Source organism: Spermophilus citellus, assembly GCF_964194105.1.
Source record: "Spermophilus citellus genome assembly, chromosome: 5".
Classification (NCBI taxonomy): Eukaryota; Metazoa; Chordata; class Mammalia; order Rodentia; family Sciuridae; genus Spermophilus; species Spermophilus citellus.
In genome coordinates this window covers 139,343,745-139,363,207 of record NC_138186.1, presented here as the reverse complement: position 1 = coordinate 139,363,207, position 19,463 = coordinate 139,343,745, and the positions used below count along the sequence as shown (strand labels likewise).

The window sequence follows — 19,463 nt, the reverse complement described above, 5'->3', positions numbered from 1 at the left end:
CCCCTCCAACACATCTTATGCAATTATGCATTGCATTAGAAGAGATGGTGCTATCAGAGCAGCCTAGTTTCAAATCACAATCTGTGTGGTACTATGGTTTGCTGCCTGATCTCTCTGGGTCCCAGTGTTCACATCAGTAAGAAAAGAAAGTTAATAACATTTTAGCTTATAGATATGTTATGAATATTAAGTGAAATATATGGAAGAACTACTGTGGTATCTGGTGAAATAGTAGGTATGAAATAAAAGAATGTATTGGTATCCTGGGAACTTGGTGTTAGTTTCAATTGTTCTTATAACAACAGCAACAACAAAAACACTTTCTCTTAAAATATTTTTCAACAGTTTATTTGAAGTTCCATACCCGCCAGCATCATCACCCACACTCTTAGCTCCTGTCACCATGCCTCAACAAAGGCTTCTAGTTCCCTGAGGCTGACTTGACAGCAGCCAACTCTCTAGTACCTGATTGGCTCCTTTGCAGGACCTGCCTTGTAGAGATCAGTACAACCTTCAAGTTCTCCTAAACGTATAAGGCATTTAGAAAAAATCTTACATGTCTGAATATTTTGCTGTTAATGTATTATCAGTGCCCTGTCTCCGTTGGAGTACTGAGGTACCCAAATAAGTCCAGTCTCACAAAACAATTCAATCTAGATATGGAAGCTATATTCTAATAGAAATTCTGGGTTACACTTCTGTGCAATCATTGTTTATTTTGCAACTGTGCTTGCACAATAACTGTCATTTTCAAGCAAAATAGAAAATCATTTCTGGCTTCAGGGCTCATGATCTTTTACAGACAAGACAAGTACAAACAAAACATTGTGAAATGTTATTTCCACGAATATGATGTAAAAAAAAGTATGGGTGAGTTTATGGGTGATTCATCATGTCACACAAAACAAAACAGAATTTAAAAACCTGGATTCTTTTGCTGCTAATTTCAGACCTCTACCCACTACATACCATTTCCCTTTTGTCTGCTCAGATTTTCTTACAGAAAAGAGAAAAGCTATGGAAAAATATTTTTAAAAATGCAAAACTCTCAGAGAAAATGGTTAAAAACACTTCATCTAAATATGCAAGTCTAAAATTGAGATCAGGCAAAGGTTTGAAAATTCAATGTCTGCACTTGACTGATTAGAGCAAATGACACAAATGTTGATGAGCTCTAAGACAGCCAAACTGTTGGAAATCTAGGAGCACAATCAGGGCTTCTTGATTGACAGAACCCTATAGCTAATGGCCACACCTCCAGCCTGGCAAGGCAAAGAACCAAGCCAACTTCCTTGCCCATTTTATTTTAACCAGTTTCCAGTTTCCCCCTCTCAAGTCACGCATTGTCCCAGGAGCACATCGTTAACAACATGGTTTTGAGTTATTTTTTTCTCTCCAAACATCTAATAATAAAATTGTTATTAGAATGTTTTATTTATCATTAAAATAAAAATATCCATTATTGAGCCCTACTTTGTGCCCAGTCCCATGTATTTATAAAGATGAATGAGACACCATCTGTAATCTCTAGTAGGGATGGGTAAAATAACTTTTTGAGGTGGAGGAGAGTACAATATGTTTACTTCTTCTTCTTTTTTTTCCCCCTTCTATTTGGGGGGAAAAAGAGGGAAGAGGGAGGAGGAGCAATGTTCAGTGAAGCCTAGAAGAGAGAGTGAGCAAGTTTTGAAACAGCAGCTCTGCAGAATGGGTAAATGGAAACAAAAGTGAATTTAAAACAAAGAGAGCAGATTAGCAAAATCCTGTCATTCTCAGAGTGAATGGTAACTAATCTTTGTTGTTGCTGTTGTCATCACGATTATCACCATCATCATCATCATCTCCAGAAGAGATTATACTTGAACCACATAATCTTCACCTGACTTGAGAATATCCCTTTGAAGAACAGATAGTCATCCATGCTAGTTTTGTGCTTGTGGTGGGATATCGCAGGGTGTTTTCATCGATCGCATCCCCATCTCCTTTGTGTTTGTGTAGGTGGAGCCAGTGATACAGCGGGGCCATGAGAACCTGGTCCACCACATCCTGCTCTATCAGTGCAGCAGCAGCTTCAATGACAGTGTCCTGGACTATGGCCATGAGTGCTATCACCCCAACATGCCCGACGCCTTCCTCACCTGCGAGACTGTGATTTTTGCCTGGGCCATTGGTGGAGAGGTGGGGCTGATAATTACTGAGTTGTAACACAATCATCATGTTTCCCTCTCACATAATAGAGTGATAATAGTTATAAGTAAAGCTTTACATACTATTTTTTTTTTGATACGAGAGTGGAGTATTTTTATTTTCAAAGGAAAGGATTCTTTCCTTAAATCGTGTTCCAAAAGGTTGAAATATCTTTGAGAATGTTTGGTTTATGAATGGAGAATAGCTCTCAGGGACTTTCAAAGGACATTGACTCATGGAGTTTTCCATGTTTAGGGTTTTTCCTATCCACCTCATGTTGGATTATCCCTTGGCACTCCATTAGATCCTCACTATGTGCTTCTAGAAGTCCATTATGATAACCCGACACATAAGAAAGGTGAGTTCATTCTTCATATATTTTACCTATGAGTTTAAGAAAGTTTTATAACTTGTCTTTAACAGAAGTGAAGCAAAATAGCAACCAATATTATAAAGAGTGAACCTAAACGTTTTTCATCCAAACTAGGATCATTTTTGGAGTGAAAGAGGGTACTATCCATAATTAACCTGCACAAACCAGGCAAATGGGTATGTGTGGTCATTCCAATAGGTTTCCAATACCTATTAGGAAGTTCAGTAATAGCCTTTTTTTCCCCTCTGTGATAAATTAGTTCCAAATATATGATGCTCATAAAACATTTTCTGTTTAACTATCCATATGGAAAAGCTACCGTCCATCACATTAAAAATATTAAGCATTTTGTTATGTGGCAGGCAAGTCAAATATATTCAAGAACTACATAATGCAACTGTGTCATGTGGTAGAGATAAGTGTAAAGACATGCATTTGATTTCTGATTTACTTATGTAATATTCCAAAACTAAAAAAATGATAAGTTCAATGTGAAATTTGTCAACAGAAGCAACCTCTAGTAATTATTTTACTTTGATTTATGCCATTATTCCAAATACTGAGTACCAATATGCTATGAATTTGAGTTGAAGGATATCATATGAGTGAAAAACTCAGTGTCCCCACCCACATAGAAATTAGAGTTCAGTTGGAAAGAGCAATAATCAGATACTCATAGAAATTAATGTAAAATTAAACATATGTCATTTGATCCAAAAGGGTGGTACCTGGCACTCCGAGAGATTTAACTTGGTGGCCTGATGTAGCCAGGAGTATGTGGTGGGTGGTCTACAAATTCTTCCTGGAATAAGAAACTTCTTAAGGCTGTAGGTACAAACTCAGTATTGTGAAGGAAGTCAATTAATTTCAAAGTTAGTGGAACAGATTTATACATTCTCCCTACTCATAATAACCAAGGAGTGTGCCTTATTTATTTTTTAATCTTCACACTGCCTAATGTAGTACTTACTATTCACAGTAGTAAATGTAATAGATGTAATACCAGTGTGTTGATTGAATGACTAAAAACATAAGAGAATGGGGGCAAACTATAAAGAAAGTTAATCTTTAGTAGTTTATTAGCAGATGGATTCTAGCCTGAGGGATTTGTACCCCTAAGTAAATGATATTGAACTTTATCTCTAAATAATATGAAATAAAACTTTTGGAGGGTTATTCTATGTTCTAATGAATGGCTGTAGAGTTTCTACTCTCTACATTAGATAACTGTGAAATAAATCAGCTCAGTAACTCAAACACCTCTCCCTAGTTTGCCTGTGAGTTTATCAAGGTTGCAAACAATATGGCGACCCATGCTTTAATTTCTGTTGATGAAGCTGATTGCTGGGGTCCATTAATCTCTTCTTGTATTCCTTAACCTTGTGAGATTTTACAGAAAACGAGTGAATCCATTTCAACTGAATATAGAAACTTTCTTTTTAAGAATCCCAACTCACTTTTAATTATGTGCTTTTGTTCCAGGCTTAATAGATAGTTCTGGGCTAAGGTTATTTCATACGATGGGTATAAGGAAATATGATGCTGGGGTGATCGAAGCTGGCCTCTGGGTGAGCCTTTTCCATACCATCCCTCCAGGGATGCCTGAGTTCCGGTCTGAGGGTCACTGTACTCTGGAATGCCTACAGGAGGTACGCAGTGTCCATGTCTGTGAGCTACTGTCTACATATTAAACAATGCTCTTAGCAACTATGGTGTGAAGAATTCCTTGCTTGTTTATTATGGATCCTTTTCTTGTTTGCACCTTGTAAAGCCATGATTGTCATTTCAGCATGACTTTCAACTGCCTTTTTAAATCTTGAAGGCTACAGGAGGAGAATTCAGGAGCAAGAATAACTGCATGGTGCTTTCCTTCCTACTCTGACCTCTTTGTTTCATGTCAGACACTATGTCATTGTCACAATTTCTACCTTTGTTTTCAAAGTCTCTTTTTCCTTTCTCTGCCTTTTGTTAACACTTAATTTTCCATAATTCATTTTCATTTTTTCTGCTTTCCAGTTTCCTTCCCTTTTTCACCAAAGAGCAAGAATAACTATTATAGAAATACATATTGTATAAGAAAAAAAAACGTGAATATAATAATGACTATTTTTACTTATAATTCTTTTTCTTGAAGTGTTTGAATATGGATCATAGTCATTGTGAACTCTAAGATACTGCAGTTGTGGGTAGTATGGGAAATTGGTGAAGTGAAGAAATTATGCTCTTCTGAGCTATCTAGACTAAGATATCTAGATATGTAGATATCTTGATATCTTGATCAAAAGACTTGAACTGCCATGGCAACATTTACTAGCTGTAGAACCAAGGAAATGCCATTCATTCCACTGACCATGCTGGTCTTATCTGGTAAAGTCAGGGGGCATAGAATCCTCTTTTCTAGAGTTCCCATTTTCAGGTTACTGACTTGCTGGAATCTTTTTGCCAGGAGTGTTGACTGCCTCTTTGCTTCCTAAAAGAAGGTAAAGGAAGGATACTTTTAGGTGTGGCATGGTAGGTTCCCTTTCTTGTCTCCTGGCAAATTTGCTTTACAAAGAGAACATTGAACAATCCAGATTCACAATGCTTGGCAGCTCAACCATTCATTTGAATTGCCTTAGCTTTTCTTCTCAGTTGTCCCTCCAACTATGTTTCAGGTGTACTGTCTGAACATGCACTTGTTTGGGCTCATCAGTTCTTCCTCGCTGTCCCCCGCAGGCTCTGGAAGCTGAAAAGCCAAGTGGAATCCACGTGTTTGCTGTTCTTCTCCATGCTCACCTGGCTGGCAGAGGCATCAGGCTGCGTCATTTTCGCAAAGGGGAGGAAATGAAATTACTCGCTTATGATGATGACTTTGACTTCAATTTCCAGGAGTTTCAGTATCTAAAGGAAGAACAAACAATCTTACCAGTATGCATGTTTTTGTTCTTTTTCACTGACTCTTTAAAAGTCATGAGAACATTTATCAGCTGAGATGTAGCAAAGTTTCTACCAGTGAAATGAATTGCTCACCATACCCATAGCCTGAAAGCCACCCACTGTGGATATTGCATAACTCAAAGGGAATGTGTTTGATCTGCTTTCCAAAATCGCAACTCATTTTTATTACTATTCTCATGGGAAATTCAAGTTCTTGATTTAAAAATAAAGAAAAACAGAAAATAACAATCAAATAATAATAACAACAACAACAGACCCTCAACAATCAGCAAAATCTGATTACTAAGCATGAATCCTTTTTTCTTGATTCCCTAGTTAGTGATTCTTTGGGTTGCAATTCTCATAATGATGAAATTGGATGTTTCTTTATACTATCTTGAAGAATAGGATTTTTTTTGGAAGTTTCATTTCAGTAAAAAAATTTAAAATGTAAGGTATTTCTTTCCTTTTACAAAGGTATTCAGATGGTTAATTACACTCTGCTGTGCACCCCTGCTTGCAACAACAAATGAGGTTATGGTGGAAGGATAGAAGAAAATCTCACATCTTACAACCGTAACACCTTTTTATTCCTTTAATTTTATGATGCTTCATTTTCTCAGATGTATTATTCCATGGCCCTCAAGCTCAGTAGTTGCACAATTTTCTACCCTTGATGCATTCTTAAAAGTCAGATTCTTATACAATTTTTATTAAGTGACTGTAACATTAACATCTTCTCTACATAATGCTGGATACAGGGTTTTTAGATGGGGTGAACTGCCAGGGGAAATCACAGCACAAGAGGTTGTGTAGGAAAAAAGGTGAAGAGCAGAAAAGCTACGAAGAGGAAGAGGGACCTCACTATTTTATGGATTATTCCTTACATCCAACCAGTTTTATGGTGGTATCTCAGACCTTCCTTAATGGTTACATGAGTAGGATATTGACCTCTCAGTCCTCTGAGTAGCAGGGCAGGTAAAGCAAATCTAGGGGCCACTGCCCATAGATGGCAGCCTCTGCTTCAATGAACGGTTGTTCCGTGTTCCGTCCACTTTCCTGAATGAGGAGCCATAAATACATTTTGCATGGGTGTTGTAAGTTCAAAGGTTGGAAATCATGAAAACAATAAATCATTACAAGTTCTGTTGTATGATAAAGACATGACTACATAAAATAATGTAAATGAATAAGTAATCATAATACTTAGGATCTATGACTAACATTTCATTAAATATTTAATCTCTACTAAGGACTAAACATGTATATATCACTTAATAGTTTCTCAGTAGCTGTGCAAAATAACTCTTCAGTTGTCATATAAATTATCCAGCTAGAATACTGTGGATTCTGGCCTGATCTTCTCTTGAATCAAACTTCTAGAAGCATCCATTCATACAGCATGTATTGATTGTTGGTCTACAGATGAAACAGCGTAAAGCTTCAACCTGAAAGCTTTTCCTTTTGTGTTTTAGGGAGATAACCTAATTACTGAATGTCGATACAACACCAAGGATAGAGTCGTGATGACTTGGGTAAGAAGGGTTTTATGATAATTAAAATTCACTTATGAAGCTGAAGAATAACCTTTGGTCTTTAAAGAACAAATTCAGAAACCATTTTTATTTGAAAAGAAAAGTCTGGAAAGTCTTGAGCATGAAACATCCTAAAGGTGAAATCAGAGGTGATTTAGTTACTAAATAATTACTGATATTATGGTAATAACTGCAGTATAATTTATGGACTCTTTCATGAAAAGCTGTCCTTAGTCTTTTAGCTTTTCCTCACCAAATATGATAAGACATGGGTCATTAACTGATGACTCCAGTTGGGCTTAGATAAATCTAGACTTCAGAGGGAAGAATGAACCACGTGATCTCAGAGCCTGACCCAAAGAGAGATCCGGTCCCAGCGGAGTTAGTGAGTAGTTCTGCTAAGCCTTCAAAAAGAGATAATTCATGCCTTGCTCAGTCTCATCCACAAAACACAAAAAGACAGAATGCCTCCCACCAGCTCATTTTATGAAATTAGATTTGATATAATTCCAGTAAAAGATAATTTAGAATGTTTTCATGGTTTACAGCTTTTGATATCCTAATTAAAAAATCTTCACCTAACCACCTTCTTCTTCATCTTCTCCTATTTTGTTTTTAATTTTTAAAAACTGTTTTCATTTTTAGCTTGTATATGGAAATAGTTGATTCTAAAATCTACTTAAAAGAGCAAAGGATTCGCAATAAGCAAGACTGATAAAAAGAACAAGATGAGAAATAAACTAACTAGTTATGAAGGTTATTTTAAAGCTGTAGTAATTAGTACAATGTGGTTTAGATTCAGAGTTAACAGTGGAAAATAATTGGGTTTCCCAAAATAGACCCACAGACAGAGCACTCAGATCAATGGGAAAGGGTGGAATTTTCATTAAAGGATGCTGGCACTATTGAGTATCCATATGAAGAAAATAAAATTGAGTCTTCATTTGAAAAAAAATATACAAAAATCAATTCCAGATAGATTAAATATTTAAATGCAAAGAGCAAAATTTTAAACCATTGGAAGGCTGAACACAGTGGTGCATGCCTATAATCTCAGCAAACCAGAAGGCTGAGGCAGGAGGATCACAAGTTCAAGGGCAGCTTCAGCAACTTAGCAAGGCCTCAAGAAACTTGGCAAGGGCTGGGGGTGTGGCTCAGGTGGTAGCGCGCTCGCCTGGCATGCGTGCAGCCCGGGTTCGATCATCAGCACCACATACCAACAAAGATGTTGTGTCTGCCGAAAACTAAAAAATAAAAAATAAATATTAAAAAAATTCTCTCTCTCTCTTTAAAAAAAAAAAAAAAGAAGAAACTTGGCAAGACCCTGTCTCAACATAAAAATGTAAAAAGACTGGTGATAGCTCAGCAGTAAAGTGCTCCTGAGTACAATTGCCAGTAGCAACCAACAAACCAACCAACAAAAATTGAAAGAAACATGTTTGAATATATCTAAATTACCTTAGAGTAGTAAAGAATTTCTTAAACAATGAAACTAAAAACATAAACCATAAATTAAAAAACTGATGAATTTAGCTGCCTTGAAGCATTTTGTTACCAAAAGATACTCTTAGGAAAATGAAAAGACAATTTTTATTTTGAAAATAAATATTTTAATACATAGATTTAACAAAGTATTAATATATAGCATATAAAAGAAATTCCATAAATCACTAACAGAAGACAAGCATATAATAGAACAGAGAGAAAGACAAAAAATTCACAGAAATTAAAACATGAGTAAATAATTCACATAGGAAAATATGTTAAATTTTCTTTGAACATAGAGTTATGCCTATGTAAACAGGAATGGGGTATTTTAAACCCACCATATTGGCAACATTTAAAGTTGTATTTCTAGTGTGTCAAAACTGCAATACTCATTCACAGTTAATGGGAGTGTAAGTTTGTAAATAACTGAGGAGAAACATAACATAAAAAATATATATATAACCTAGTAAAGTTGGAGTTTTACATATGCTCTGCCTAGTTCTGTTTCTATGCAGATTTACCCTTGGGGTAACATTGGCAGAATGTATTCCAAGAAAGAAATATGTACAATATTCATAGTAACATTTAATAACACAGGAACAAAAAAAGAGGAACATCTCAAATACCCATCAAAAGCAGAATAAATAAATACATTATTACATATTCCATATAACAAAATAGCATATTGTTATGAAAATCAATTAAATAAAACTACACATGTTAACATGAATCTATCTGAAGAACACAGTATTGATTGAAAGAGCAGGTTTGCACAGGATACATGTAATGTGAAATGTATGTAAAGTTCAAGAACATACAACATTGAACCATAGATTGTGTGGGGATACACACTTTAATAAATTGAATATTATATGTAATGAAAAGATGTAGAAACATAATGTTTTGGAATTGGAAGATACTTTTGCACGATATTGGAGTCTTTTGTGTTATGTGTCTCAAACTTGGTGGAATGTATATTTTGCTAATTAAAATATCTCCATTTCAGGGAGGTCTGAGCACTAGGAGTGAAATGTGTCTCTCATACCTTCTTTATTACCCAAGAATTAATCTTACCCGATGTGCAAGTATTCCAGACATCATGGAACAACTTCAGTTCATCGGTGTTAAGGAGATCTACAGACCAGTCACGTAAGTGGTAGATGGATGTCATGTGGGTCATGTACTTCAGAGAAGGGTGGTCTTTATTCTTACATTGCAATCATTACCTGTTATGGAAATGAATTATTTCATGTACTGTTCTATTTGATTTCTTGTAAGTGGGAAGATCAGATGAACTTCTTGATTGCTGCATCGAGGATTCCCTGAACCATCCTCAGGTTCAGTGACTTTCTAGGAGGACCTAAAGGACTCAGCATATAGTTGTACTCATGGACAGTGTCCATTAGAGTGGAAGGATACAAAGAAAAATGAACAAAGTGGCGGGTACATGGGGCAAAGTTCAGAGCAAACCAGGTGCAAACTTCCAAGAGGACTCTCCAGTAGAATTGCAAAAATGTACTGATTGCATCATAGAGAAATAGTGAAAGGAAGAAAGGAGAGAAGCTCAATGAATGTTTTTCAGGGAGGCAGATATGGAGAATGCTGCTTAGGATATATTAAAGTTGATGTTAAAAAAGCATTCTGTCTGTTCTTGGAATACCAGTAAGAAGAATTGGAATAGTGGTGGAAATTTTGGCATGATATGTTTTTATATAAGAAAGAATTTTCTAATAATTAGGACTTTTCAAAATAAAAGGAACTGATTTAATTAGACAAAAGTATACACAAAGATTTTCAGAGAGTGTATTTAAGATCAATAAAAAACATGTAAAATGAGGATATGGTAAAATGAAGATGGTTAAGGGAAATATAAATATGGTATCATTTTCCCCAAAGTGTTACAGGGATATAAATTATCAATTGAAGGCATTCTTTTTTTAAATTAATCATTCATATACATGTTTTACTGTTTCTATCCAAACAACCCCATGACCACCAGAACAGAAGAGTTTGTCTACATTATAAGTACATACTTAAGTAAATTGCTTTGTAATTTTCTAAGTGTTTTCACATGCATTGTTTCATTTAATTTATTTTCACACAATTCTAGTAGGTAGAAAGGGCATGCAATCTGAGTTTTATAGAGGAAGAAATAAAAACTAACAGAGTGTGGAACTGTTCAACATCATGTAATACTGTAAGAAATGGGAAAGTTAAGGTTCATACTCTGGTCACTTCTTCATATCTGTATCCATATATATGATAATTTTTGTAATCAGGACATTTCAAAATGAGAATAATGTATTTAGTCAAAATCATACACATAATAACTTAAATATTAATACAGATCGAAGTAGCACATGGAGTGCAATTCTAAAAATAATAGGTTATAATCTTGTTTTTAAAATATTTGGGTTTTTGTTTGTTTTATGGTGCCAGGGATCAAATCCAGGGCTAGAGTATGGTAGGAAAATGATTTATCCAGTGGTAAATCACAACCACAGGCCCCAAATATTGATATTATATTGTCCTTTACTTAAAGGATTTTCTTTCTTTTTAAAAATTTTTTTTAATTGTCAATGGAGCTTTATTTTCTTTATTTATATGCAGTGCTGAGAATCGAACCCAGGGCCTCACACATGCTAGGCAAGCACCCTATACCATTAAGCCACAATCCCAGCCCCAAGAATTTTCTTTGTTTAGAATGCTTTTTTTGCATATTAAATAGGAGCTTTTCCTAATCATGGGTTTATTGGAGAGAAAGTTGAAAAGGATTGGATCTGCAAAGCTATGTGTTTACAAGATGAATGAAATGCACTCTGTGGCCCATTTTTTATGTTGGACTTGTGTGAAGCCTCTAAAAATACTTGGCTCCCATTTCCTGAAGAGCGTTGCCAGTGTCCATGACTTTGATCATCTCCAGGAAAGGCTGAAGTTGGGTTTCCATCACTTGGAAAGACAGGGAGGATTGTACCACAAAACACAGCCAGCTTTGAAACTGTCATTGCCGAGAAAAAACATTTAACTTTGTGGTTAAATTTATTCTTTGAAAATATGAATCAAAAAAGAACCTCTATTTTAAATAGCATGTTTAGATTTTTTAAGTAATGAATTTTATTTTATGGAGCAATTTTAGGTTGACAGCAGAATTCATAAATCATGGAGTTCCAATAAACCCCAACCCTGACACTCATAATTGCATCAACTATCAACATCACCAATGTGTTTGAATGAGACTTTCAAATATAGTTCATCATCATAGTGACATAAATGATCATGAAGGCCAAGCCAACCTGGTACTGGCTAAATGACCAAAAGAGAGAAATGAGTTAGGTGTTTTTTTTCTATTTTGCTGAGAGTAATATTACTGAAAATTAATATTACTGGGCCTTCAGGATACAGTGTTAAAAAGGAATGTCATGCAACACAAGACCCTAAATCTACTGTTAGTGCTTTAAATATCACAACTAATTAATTGCTTTCATTACCACAACTAACTAATTAGGTACTGCATTTTCTTTTCAACATTTTATAGCAATCTTAGAATTTACAGGGTGGATTGATAAAAACTAAAGAATAACATCTTGTCTTATTTTTATTGTCTGTTCTGGGAATCCAATTTTTCTCTGTCTCCTAACAGACCTGGCAAGGCATAAGGAAAAAAAAATCACAGATCAAATAAAAGAACAAGTAATGAATTCAGGTAAATTTTGTGTTCTCTGTTATACCAAATATTAACAGAGTATGAAGCTCCAGGGAGGTTTATGTGATGGAAAGTGTTATTGGTTCTAGTTCTAAAAGACAATTGAAAGACCTTTTTCTTTGTATTTGCAGGAGAATTACTTTGCATTTTTACAGTTTAAAAATCACACTGGCTTATTATAAAGAGCTCAAGTAATACAGAGGAAGTCTTTTAAAAGAAGGCAAAGGCCATCGCCTCAAATTCCATTAGAAATAAACATTGCTAACATTAAATTGAATGTTATTGCAGAAACTTTATGTTGATATAACAATGTATAAATTAAATATTACCAAGGTTATGTTTGTGCATTGTTATAAACAAAATATTGAATTTTTAATTTTGTCTTATGTACCCTCAGAAAGAGAAAATAAAGTAAAACTGAACATTTGTTGAATTTGAAATAAAAGTTGTTGCTCTTATTGTTTTAAGCATAAGAGATAATGTTTTATAATGGTGGTCTCAAATATTGAGGAAATAGATCATAAGAGACATTAAGAGAGATTGGACTTCCCGTTTTTGAAATACAAGTTTCAGTTTTAGGTCATGAAAGTTGAGGACATTAATACCTTCACATTTTCTCCCACCTCTCTGTTTATACCACCAACTACTTATTATTTATAAATTTTATATTTTCAAGATTTTGAGTTTTTACATTTAATTCTGAGGCAATAATTCCTACAATATTTAATTTAACATGTAAATATTTAGATAGAGTCCATGAGAACCCCTCAACTCTGTATTATTTCTATGTTCTGAGTTCTTTGAGTCCTCAAGCTTTAATCTTCTGGTTCTGTAATCAGAAAGAGTTTTGGATGCTTTGAAACCCAAGTTCTTTCATGTTTGAGAATTTCTGCACGTTTATGTGAACAACATTTTGTCTGGATATAGTATTTGGAGGACATATTTTGTATCTCTGGGGAAATCACCCTGATGAAGGGGAGAATTCTTCTTTTACCGCTAGGACTCATAAGTTAAATTGAATATGCTTAAGTGCTACGCATCTGAATCAGATTTTCCTGAGACACAAAGTGCTCTTGCACTAGTGTATATTCACTTGTTTTTTCATTTCAGAGAATTTGCCTTGTATTATATCTACATATATTTTTTCTAGCCTATTTGAGATTTTTCTCAAGCATTTTCTTTTTTAAAATTCCAGAATCCTCTTCTGCTTCTTATTTTTTCTAATTTATCTGATGTAAAATTTATTTTGTCTTAAATTTATTTCATTTGCTTTGCAGTCTTTCTTTTGATTTCGCTGTTATTTTGTCATCTTTTATTTGAGCTTTTAATTTAATGTATTAATTTTATGAGATAAATTTAAATCATGAAATACTTGTCATAGTTCTCTCTAGTAAAATTCAGTGGAATAAAATTTGTATTTTATTCTAGACTAACTTTCTTTATATTTTCTTTTTGTTCTTTTTTTTTCCCCATGGTTGTCTCTTTTTTAAATTGTGCTGAGGCACTTCTGTCCAAAACTACTTCTAAAAATATCTGCTTAGTTATCTTGCTTTCCATACCACAGTTTGAGGTTTGGGTGATTTATTTATGTACACATATTTTTATATTTTGAGAATAAAGGTTGTGTGTATGGGTGGGACTCCATATTAGAATGTATGAGTTGTCTCTCTCAGATTTTATTAAAAATCTATTTAAAGAAGTTTGTAATCTGGTTGGGACTGAACCACCTTCCATGGGGGGAATGGTTGTCAAGTCGGCTACAGCCCTCAGCTCAGCCCTTCCCTCTCCTAGGAAGACTCATTGCTCTGTTTGTCCAACAGTCATCTATACAGAGGGTGTGAGGAGGATTGGGAATTGCACCTTGTTGAGTCAGATCTCCCTGTTCCCTTCTTTACCAGAGATTGTAAAGTTCATGCATTGTATTATGCCTCCTCCTCCTCCTTCTTCTTGTCTGCTTACTGATGATATGTTTTTATCTGTTTTGTATTTATCTTTCACAGCCATATTTCATGAGGTATAACTTACATACAATGAAGTCTACCTATTTTAAATAAACTGTTAGAAAGTTTTTTTGTCATACGTGGAACAACTATATGACCACATCACAAGTAAGACAGCATTTTCAGTACTGTCAAAGGTCTTTCATTCCCATGTAGAGACAATCCCACCTTCTACACGAAGCTCCAGGAAGCTGCAAATCTGTTTTTTTTTTTAAATATTTATTTTTTGTAGTTGTACACAATAACTTTTATTTATTTATTTGTTTATATGTGGTGCTGAGGCTCGAACCCAGGGCCTTGCACATGCGAGGCAAGCACTCTACAGCTGAGCCATAACCCCAGCTCCTGCAAATCTGTTTTATGTCACTATATATTAATTTGTTATTTTATAAATTTTATATAAATAGGATTTTATCATATGCATTCTTTTGTGTCTGGCTCTTTTTACTCAGAATGTTTGTGAGATTTATGTATGCTTGTACCATATATCAACAATCCATTATTTTTTTATTGCTGGGTAATATTTCCTTGTGTGGATATACCACAATTAATTTATTGATTCTCCAGTTGAAAGACATTTGGATTGTTTCTAGTTTCTGGATATAATGAAGAAAGCTGCTATGAACATTATTATTTTAGTCTTTGGACACATGTTTTCAATTTGGTGTTACTATTTAGCATGGACTTATCAGATTATGTAGTAAGATTATGTTTACATCATAAGACTCTCAAAAGTGTCCTCCAAAATTTTTGTAACTTTTTAAATTCAGAATTACTATTTTTGTTGATATATTAGTTTCTTTTTTAATTTAAGTTCCAATTCTATGGGGTTTTATTGCTTTTTTATTTGTTCCTTTTAGTTATACATGACGGTAGAGCATATTTTGATGTATTTATACAAACATGGTGTACATCTTTTTTTTAAAATATCTTTGCTTTATTTATTTATTTATTTATTTATTTATTTATTTATTTATATGTGGTGCTGAGAATTGAACCCAGGGCCTCACACATGCTAGGCAGGTGCTCTACCACTGAGCCACAACCCCAGACCCTGGTGTACATCTTATTCTACTTAGGATCCCAGTCTTGTGGTTGTACATGATGTGAGATTCACTGTGGTGTATTTATATATGTACATAGGAAAGTCAAGTCAAATTCAGTCTTTTAAAGTTTACCCACTTTAATGTGTTTGTCACTGCATCTTATTATAGTTTTATTTCCATTTCCCTTATGACTAATGGTTTAGAGCTTCTTTATGCTTGCTTACCAGTTGTTATGAAGTAGGCTTACTGGGTACTAGTTATTAACTGGTAAGACACAACAAACTCATATACAACAAATTACATGGAACAAATTTTCTACAGATAAAGAGCAAGGTTAACGGAAGTCTAAAATTCATCACACACCAGAACAGAAAGCTGTTCTTGATGGATGCAGCGTGATTGTATATGCTTTACTCAAGCTGTGGCTGAGTCCCTGAAATGCAGCCAATCCTGGGTTTTATACCCACGGATGTTGTGATTTGTTGAGCTAAAGCATTGAAGGAAATCCTATTACTAAGAGAGCATATATGTCCCTCTACAATACTACAACAAATTATCTTAGTTTGAGTAATTTGTGAACAAATTTATTATCATAGTGGAGGTTGGAAAGTTCAAAATCAAGGTGCCAGCAGATTTAGTCTTTGAGGAGGGCTTGTTTTCTATTTTCAAGATGGCACCCTCTTGCTATGTTTTCCTCTTTTGAAAGGGATGCAAGTTTGCCTCATGCATCTTTTATAAGGGAACTAGTCCCATTTATGAGGGTGGAGCCCTCATGACCTGAGCAGCTTCTAAAGGCCCCACCTATTAATACCACCACAGTGGGGATTAGATTGCAGCATGAATTTTAGAGAGGCATAAACTTTCAGACCATAGCAGAAGGTTACTTGGACAAAGCTTATACTTTTCCAGCTAGTCTCTTCCTATTTCAGGATATAGCATCCCCATAATATTCTACAATTATTCTTTAAAACTACAGCAAGAAAGAGGGGAGACCTCAGTTGACTCAAGACTACCTGGAGAATTTTTCTGCAGTTATATAGATGTATTTGTATGTCCTTTTACTTTTTAATTCAATTTTTCTATATTATTTAATTGGATTACTTGTTTTCTTATTGTTGAATTGAAATAATTCTTTGTAAAGAGTTCTCTATATTTTGGTTATTACCCTTTTGTCAGACATATGTTTATAAATAGTTATAAGTCTGTAACTTGATTTTCATTTTTAAATTATATTTTAAAGTTCATTTTATCATTTTTTGTTTGTTTTGTGATTTTGACATCCTTTCTAAGAAATATTTGCTTATCCAAGGTTTTCTTCTGTTCTACCCCCAGCTTTTACATTTATGTTGATGATTCATTTTGAATAAATTTTTATGTACTGTGTTTTTCTGAGCTAAAGCATTGAAAGACATCCTGTTACTAAGAGAACATCTAAGTCCCTCTGCAATGCTACAACAAATTGACTTAGTTTGTGTAATTTATGAACAAATTTATTACCATAGTGGAGGTTGGGAAGTTCAAAATTGAGATGCCAGCAGATTTAGTCTCTGAGTAGGGCTTGTTTTCTATTTTCAAGATGGGAGTTTTTTGTTGTATGTATATGAAGTTGTTCAAGAGCCATTTAATATACTTTTTTAACTATTGTATTGCTTTGGAATACTTGTTGGAAAAGCATTTGATCAAATGTTGATTCTTTTCTTTTTCTGACATCAGCAGTGCTTAATCATTGAGCAACCTCCCCATCCCTTTTTATTTTGTATTTTGAGACAGGGACTCAATAGGTTGTTTAGGGCCTTACCAAGTTGCTGAGGCTGACTTTGAACTTGTGATCCTGCTGTATCAGCTTCCTAAGTCACTGGGATTACAGGCATGTGCCATCCCATGCCTGGCTACTCTTTTTCAACTTTATTATATTTCATGGATGTGCATGTGGAGCCTTACTTTAATACTAGACTTGATTATTATAGTTTTATAGGAAGTCTTCAGTAAGAGAATGTGAGTTTCTGAAAAACTTTTCCCAATATTATTTTGATAGTCTTGGTTCATTTAATTTTCACATATATATTTAAATCAACTTACCCATTTCTTTTAAAAAGTCTCTCAATATTTGAATGGGATTATATTGAATTTCTAGATCACTTTGAGAAAACTGACACTTTACCAACTTTGAGTCTTCTTCTCTATGAACATGGTATGTTTCTTCGCTTATTTATTGCCCTTTTATTTTTCTCACTGTCTTATAGTTCTCAGTGTAGAAATTTTACATGTTTTGATAACAATATTTCTTTTTTGTTTTCAATATACTTATTTCCTAGTTCTGAAATCTCAGTCATTTCTAAGTCTTAGAGGATTCACTGATTTTTCTCCACGTTTTGTATTTATTCATATAGTTTGTAATTTTTGACTAAATATAGACGCTGGATATTATTAATTTTATGTTGATTTGTGCTAGATTGTTTTTCTTCCTCCAGAGAACCTTGTCATTGTGAACCTAGAATTAGATGCTTAGGGCTTGTTTAGCTTAACTGCTGTGGCCTGACCCATTTTCAGGTCTCTCCTGAATGCCAGTGTAGTCAGCAAAGATACCCTTTTCTGGAGCTTGATTGTCTTCCAGCTCCCTGTGAACTCTGGGAAATGTTTGACTTATGATCTCTTGGTTTTTCTTTCTCAGCCTTGTGAAATTTTATCCTAAATATAGTTGGCTCATTATTTAGTCACATATATTTAGGGAATCCTTGCACAGATTTTTAGAGACTTATCTAAGGAGACTTTTTCCTCTGTAGTACTTTACTTTGAATATTCAAGTGATTCAGACTCCCTGGACTCTGATTTTTATCTCCTTATTGAAATTGTCTTTTTCTTTCCCCTTTGAAAATGCCCCATTCTGCATATTGGCTCAGAAAGTGCTTTTAGGAAGAAAGCTGGGATGAACATAACATTTAATCCTTTCATTTTTTTCCCTTTCTTTTTGGGAACCATAATTTTCTGCTGTTTGTTTTCCAGTGTCTAAAGTCATCTATTTCATGTAGTTTTTCCAGTTTTGAGGGGTTTTTTTGTTATTGGTGGTGGCGGGTTTTTTTTTTTTATGGTAAATTGGTACCGTTTACTCCAGCATGGCCAGAAGTGAAATTCTGTTAATGAATTTTTGTTTGTTTACTAGTTTTTTGTCATATGTTTACTTGCTTGATGAAGGGAGAGTCTCGGATGTTATTCATTCAGCTGTATATACCTGGGCATTGCTCCTTGGTAGGATCTTCCATCCACATTTCTCTTCCCCCATCATTCTTGAGAAAAACTACAGCAGTAACACTTTTAAAACAAGGGTGGGATTTCCAGGGAGCCTCAGATATGAAATGTAGCTACAAAATACCCTTTCTCTCTCTGCTTTCCAATTTATACAGAATAGGAGGCTAAGTATAAAAATCATTAAACTTTAAATTTTTCATTAATTGGTATAAATTTACAGATATAAATTGATTTTCTGCTGAAAAATGAAAACTTACTTTGCACTACGATGTATTGCAGTAAATTTTTCTATGTTTTAAGAAAAACATCTCAGAATTTAGATCAGATTTATAAAGGAAAATTACCCATGAATATTAAGTTGCAATATTAACACAATTTGTTTCTATCAACTACAGTAATATATAAATAGTATTCTTTTCTTTGCTTGTATATCTGAGTAGACACTTACACAATGCTCAGATGTGCAGTAAGTAATGTAGCTATTTTCATTTCTGTAGTATTCTTAATATTTCTAGCTAGCCCTTAGTCCCAGTAATAGCAGTAATACTTGTTACTTTAAGGCTACCTCCTTTAGGTTTAAAGCTTAGTCTTTTTGAGAAAAATATTTAGGATAATTATAGATTCCTCATCTTTCTGTCTTCGCCTTCTCTAATTTCCAGATGTTGCTCTGGAAATGTGGTGTTAGAGCAGCTGGGTAGGTTAGAGTGGACAAAGAATTTGTTGATACAATGTTACCATAGAATGGACTGCAATTGAGTTAGTAGGAATCAAAGAGATAAAAATATGAGTTGCAGATATCATCTCAGAGAGGTCAGTGGCCACATTCCAGGTCTTCCAGCCTAGGGCATTGTCTTCATACATGAGCCATTGAGTTTGCCCTGTCCCGTCTGTACTACAAGTTAACAAATGTGATTACATCTCTTCTGTCACTTTATGCTATGCAATATCAATAAATAATAGTTTAATGATTTG

The 19,463-nt window shown here is 34.4% G+C and overlaps 1 protein-coding gene across 1 annotated transcript in view; it reads left to right on the top strand.

The window, feature by feature from the left end:
* Positions 1–19,463, top strand: part of MOXD1 (monooxygenase DBH like 1) — an 84,592-nt gene that overhangs the window by 58,073 nt on the left and 7,056 nt on the right. Inside the window, exons 5-10 of the mRNA XM_081295355.1 lie at positions 1,996–2,175; positions 2,440–2,542; positions 4,040–4,206; positions 5,273–5,464; positions 6,949–7,008; positions 9,503–9,645. Of these exons, the coding sequence (XP_081151481.1) occupies positions 1,996–2,175; positions 2,440–2,542; positions 4,040–4,206; positions 5,273–5,464; positions 6,949–7,008; positions 9,503–9,645 (845 nt within the window). The remainder of the gene's footprint in view (positions 1–1,995; positions 2,176–2,439; positions 2,543–4,039; positions 4,207–5,272; positions 5,465–6,948; positions 7,009–9,502; positions 9,646–19,463) is intronic.